The sequence below is a fragment of the Montipora capricornis genome, chromosome 8 (assembly GCF_036669925.1).
Source record: "Montipora capricornis isolate CH-2021 chromosome 8, ASM3666992v2, whole genome shotgun sequence".
Classification (NCBI taxonomy): domain Eukaryota; kingdom Metazoa; phylum Cnidaria; class Anthozoa; order Scleractinia; family Acroporidae; genus Montipora; species Montipora capricornis.
The window spans coordinates 23123727-23128726 of NC_090890.1; the positions used below are offsets into that span (position 1 = coordinate 23123727).

General features: G+C 36.8%; 1 protein-coding gene across 1 annotated transcript in view; it reads right to left on the bottom strand.

The window, feature by feature from the left end:
- Nucleotides 1-5000, bottom strand: part of LOC138059003 (cytoskeleton-associated protein 5-like) — an 80857-nt gene that overhangs the window by 49588 nt on the left and 26269 nt on the right. The window contains exons 19-20 of the mRNA XM_068904489.1: nucleotides 4977-5000; nucleotides 4333-4390 (exon numbers count right to left, since the gene is read on the bottom strand). The exon at nucleotides 4977-5000 is cut by the window's right edge and continues 68 nt beyond it. Of these exons, the coding sequence (XP_068760590.1) occupies nucleotides 4333-4390; nucleotides 4977-5000 (82 nt within the window). The remainder of the gene's footprint in view (nucleotides 1-4332; nucleotides 4391-4976) is intronic.

The following is a 5000-nucleotide window of genomic DNA, read 5'->3' on the forward strand; positions in this document are numbered from 1 at the left end:
ACATCACAAACACTTCGCACTTAGACTCGCTTTGAAGAGGAGGCAGACATGAACTCAGAAATGGCCTATTGAATAAATGACTGACTACATGACAAACTAAATTGAGGAGTCAAAATTTGCCAAACAATATTTTCGAAACATCAATGTGTCATCATAATTATTTTAGCCTTTGGAAGAGGATACCATTAACATTATTTTTGAAGTTGGATTTTGACATATGGCACACTTCACAAGATAAGGTATTCCAAATTTTAACGCCAATTCTCGTGAAAGATCTTGATCGCATATCTATTCTCGAACGTTTAAGAAATTAGTAATCTCCTCTGTGCGATGATCTCATCTCGTAAGGATGAATAATTTATCATCTTCATGGGTGAATAGGTTAGATATATTAGGAGGTGTCAAGAAACATATGATAAAAAATTCTATTTACACTCAAAAATGCGAACTAAGCAAGGTACTGGTTTTGTTAGTCTGTTTTACGCAAACCAAATATTGACGCAAAAGTAAATATTGATATAATAGTTTTAAAGAAGAGCAGAAGAAACTCTTTGGGAAGTGTCAATCGAGAATAAAACAATTATTTGCCATCAGCAACAAAATTTGCGAGATGAAAACATCATAAATTTTGTGCCACGAATATAACAAGTTACATGTACATGTACCATCAGCAAAAAGTATTTTGGGAGATTTTATTACGTTCAATTTTTCTATCGTACTTTTGTGTAAAATTAAAATTGCAAAATCGAAAGCAACATCGATTTTAGCGGCCGCCTGTCATCAAGTTATCTCACATGCTGGTGCCACCATCTAGGGCAATACTTATGTGACTAATTGCATGTATTGCAGAAAAAGGCAATAAGAATCAATACCTTTGCCCAGTATAATGATCATACTTCTCCTTTGTTTAGAGATTTGAACATGCTGAAATTCCTTGATGTTATATATTATTTAAATTGTATTTTTATGTTTAAATTTCATTTCTAATATGCTCCCACCTTCGTTCAGTAATTTACTTACCCCTATATCTTCAAGGCACAAGTATGAAACTAGGCTGGCCTCTAGATCTACATTTTGTATTCCTTCTGTGAGAACAAACTATGGTAGATTTAATATTCGCCTTAAAGGAGCTTTTCTTTGGGGTAATCTTGAAGAATCTCTCAAGAGTCTTAGCCTTAAGTTTGCAACTTTAAACAGTCCTTAAAAAATTACATTCTCGAGTCTTATTAATTTTTTTTCTTGTTGTTGTTGTTGCTGTTGTTTTGTTTTTCAATTTCCTTTGAACGATGATTTATGTGTGTGCATGTGCTTGCTTTTTCTTCATACTAATTAGTCTTTTTCTTCCATGTAACAACTGAGAAAAATAATTTGAAATAGCTAGTTTATTAGTTTGCCTCCTACACTGTAGCCAGATTAACTCTTTATTTTCTAGGCGGCTTATACCTTACATAATGAAATGTTGTCCTTTTTCTCCTCTCTCTGTTGTCATTGTATGGTATAAATAATGGTATAAATGTTTGTTGTTCTTGTTGTTACTAACTCACAAAACAAAGGATGCATCTGTGACAAAATGACAGCATGATACCAGGTTTTCATTAGTTTGCTTTTTTTTTCTTTCAAAATATATGTTATGAAGTTCCACAAGATATACAATGTGAATTCAACACAAAGTTCACAATCGTTGATGCTATATACATTTGTAGTCAAAGTGTCAGCTAAAGTTAAGCCCCTTCAAATGGGGTTAGTACTTGGATGGGGTGCCATTGTGAAGTCCCGGGACGGCGATAGCTAATTCATTATTTTTTAACTTGATTTCTTTTTTTTGTCTGGCCGTTGAAAGCAATTTTCTTATTTTCTTTCTACGTCATAACGACTGAACAAACTGGTTGCCAAGAAATATTGGAGTACAGTCAACTCTCTCTTATCGGACACCTCTGTAAGACAGACACTTTATGGAATAGTTTAATACTGTGTCAATTATCCCGGGCCAAAAGATTGCAAACTAAATGTTTGCTTTGATCGCCATAACGGAAGTCCGTCACTGTGGCCGCGTGGTCTAATGCATTTTTTTTGTTGGTAGCCACAATGTGCATACCCCATGGATTAATGATGTAACCTCCGATCGGGTGAATCTGTTTTTACACCGTTCATTATTTCCAATTAGAAAACGCCTCAATGGGCTTCTATGGTGTTCAGCTGCTAAAGAAATAAATAGTCTATTCAGATTCTCAGGCGAAAGCACGACATACTTCATCAATACAAAGATAGATTAATGAAATCCTCTACTGCCCAACACATCAGGGTCCGAAATTAACTTTTTATATGGGCGCCAACTGGCGACTTGATAAAAATTCTCAATCACCAGATGGCAAATTGTGGTCGTCAAAATTTTCGCCTGAAGAAATGCACATTTTGAACTTTTTCATGGATACCAGAAAGCAACGACCATGCGGTCTTGCGTATGTGTCAGGCATTATTTTCCACTTTTGAAAGCGGACATTTTGGAGAGATAATGTATCCCACCTCGAATGTAAATTTTGACGACCACAATTTGCCATCTGGTGATTGAGAATTTTTATCAAGTCGCCAGTTGGCACCCATATAAAAAGTTAATTTCGGACCCTCAGACGTGTTGGGCAGTAGAGGAAATCCATCAGCCCCTTAGTTTGTTGAAAATTTCAAGCAACAGAAACACCAGTCCCGTTCTGGCACACAAGCCGCCACGTTGTTACCATGCTACATTCCTCGCACCAGTCACTTGAATGTGTTTACTGAGTCGTTGTTTTTTCACCCACAATACGTATTTTATGAGAAACTGCAAAAAACGCGGCGGCTTGCGACGTTATGGAGGTAGTGAACAGAAAAACTCCTTTTATTTTTGTTCCAAAAACATCGGCAAGATAAAAAGTAAGACACCTGTTGGCAAATGGCGACCACTTGTGAAATTCTGGTCACCAGTACTCAATTCTTCGTGGCATTGGTGACCAGGAAGGCACAATTTTGGATCCTGCACATACATGAAAACATTACAAGCTTGGAACCACAGAAAAAACAAACAATAAAACAACTGCCTCATGTTCCAGATTAATAACCGTCTACTAAACAACCTTCCTTAAGAAAAAATCCTCTGTCGCAATTCAAACATAGTCAGAATATCAAGGTGACTGTGGAGTGAGATTTCAATTTCAAAATTGAAATTTCAAAAGGGAAGTGACTTGTTCTATTGTTATGGCAGAGAAAGGAGAGATTTATGCAATATTGAACAAGCCTAAATCGTAACAAGAGTAAATACGGTACATTGTGAGCTCTGACTAACCAACACAAGAATATGCAAAGTTACAATTTAACATATTTTACATCGATATATAACTTATCTGGCTCAGAAGTTAGCAAGTCTACCTACTCCCCTTGCCTCCTTCAGTCTTCCCATCTTTACATTTCTCTTTTGATGCTTTGGAATGTCTTCAAACATTCTGTAATTTGTGCCTTTAAGTTTGCGCCCTTGCTTGAGTACAATTGTACTTTCTCTCTGTCTGACAATCTCAGGAAACATGCAATAATCGTTCGGCCACCATCTCCACTGTCATTCTTTAGTTTGCCTCGCCTGTGTATCTGCTGGAACTTAATTCCGAGTACATTTTCAAGAAAGTCCATAAGGACATCTTCAGTACAGTACATTCTCGCTTCGAGTTGAAGTTACATTGTTTTGGGAAGCCTCTGCAATTCCTTCAAATTTTAGATTTTCCCTTCTGCTGTAAGCCTCTGAATAAAGAATTTTCTGGTGACATTCATCAACTTCCTACTTACTTGTTTTCCAGACTGCTTTGAAGTTGGTTAATGCATTCATCAACAAATTTGGAATTAGTTTCCATGTGCATGAAATGTTCATCCAGATTCTTCCGCTTGTCCTTAACGGAGTCAATATCAATTTCCACAAAAGATAACTTACTTTGTAGACTTCTTACTATCATGGTGTTTAAATCCTCCATTTTCAAGTCCAAACTGCATAGTTTTGCTAGGATTAGGTCAAATTTCTCTGCAATGCCTCCTGGAATTGTCATGTCGGAAGAGTTGGAGTCTTTTGGTCGTTTCTTTACCGATGACGCATCCAAGGGGCTGCAGGTTGTGTTGCGACTGAATTTTCTTTACGGAGTTTAATACATAAACGACTGAACCCTCCATAGACAAAAAGAATAAAAGGATAATAGTGCCGACAGAGGTTCCTAAATCATATCTTCATCCGAACCCCAGCAGAATCAGAACTTAACTGCAATGAGCATATCTTAATGGCCAGTGGTACAATAAAATTAATATTAAACAACATTTCCTTACCGGGTTGGTGTTTGTTAAAGCATCTTTCACATAGGCAATGTGTGGCTTAAGATCAATTCTAAAAAAGAACCAGAATTGCTGATGTAGACTTGTTTATACAGTGAACGGTAAATCAGTTCTTATTTTAAACTGCATCAATAAGCTTTACATGAACTGTTACAGCCATTGGCATAATGGGATGATGAACTAGTCTGCAATGCCAGGAGGGAGTGTCAAAGTCCTTCCTTTTTCAAGATTGAAGACAACTATGGGGTCCAATTATCTGCAAATATCATCACCAATGCAGCGCGTTCTCCTCAGTAACTTAAAGATGATACCCAATTTGTCCCAATGCTGCATATAGCATTATCCACAGGGCAAACAACAATACAGTGGATAGGTAAATCACACACAAGCCTAGTAGGCTACATGGCCAAAGATTATTCCAGTTTCTGTAGAATGAAGTGAACAAGAGTATTGCCATCCCCTTTTTCAACAACAGGATGATAATATTATTGGTAGTCCCACCATACACAGATGATCTCAAGCACAGTAAAATGATGCTCAACCAACTAAGCAAACTGGTCATTAATTAAAGTCCCTTAATAAAAAAAAACGATAGGAAGGACTAAGAATAATGAATGCACATAATATTGCGCACTTACTTAAAGCCAAAGTCCTTAATGGAG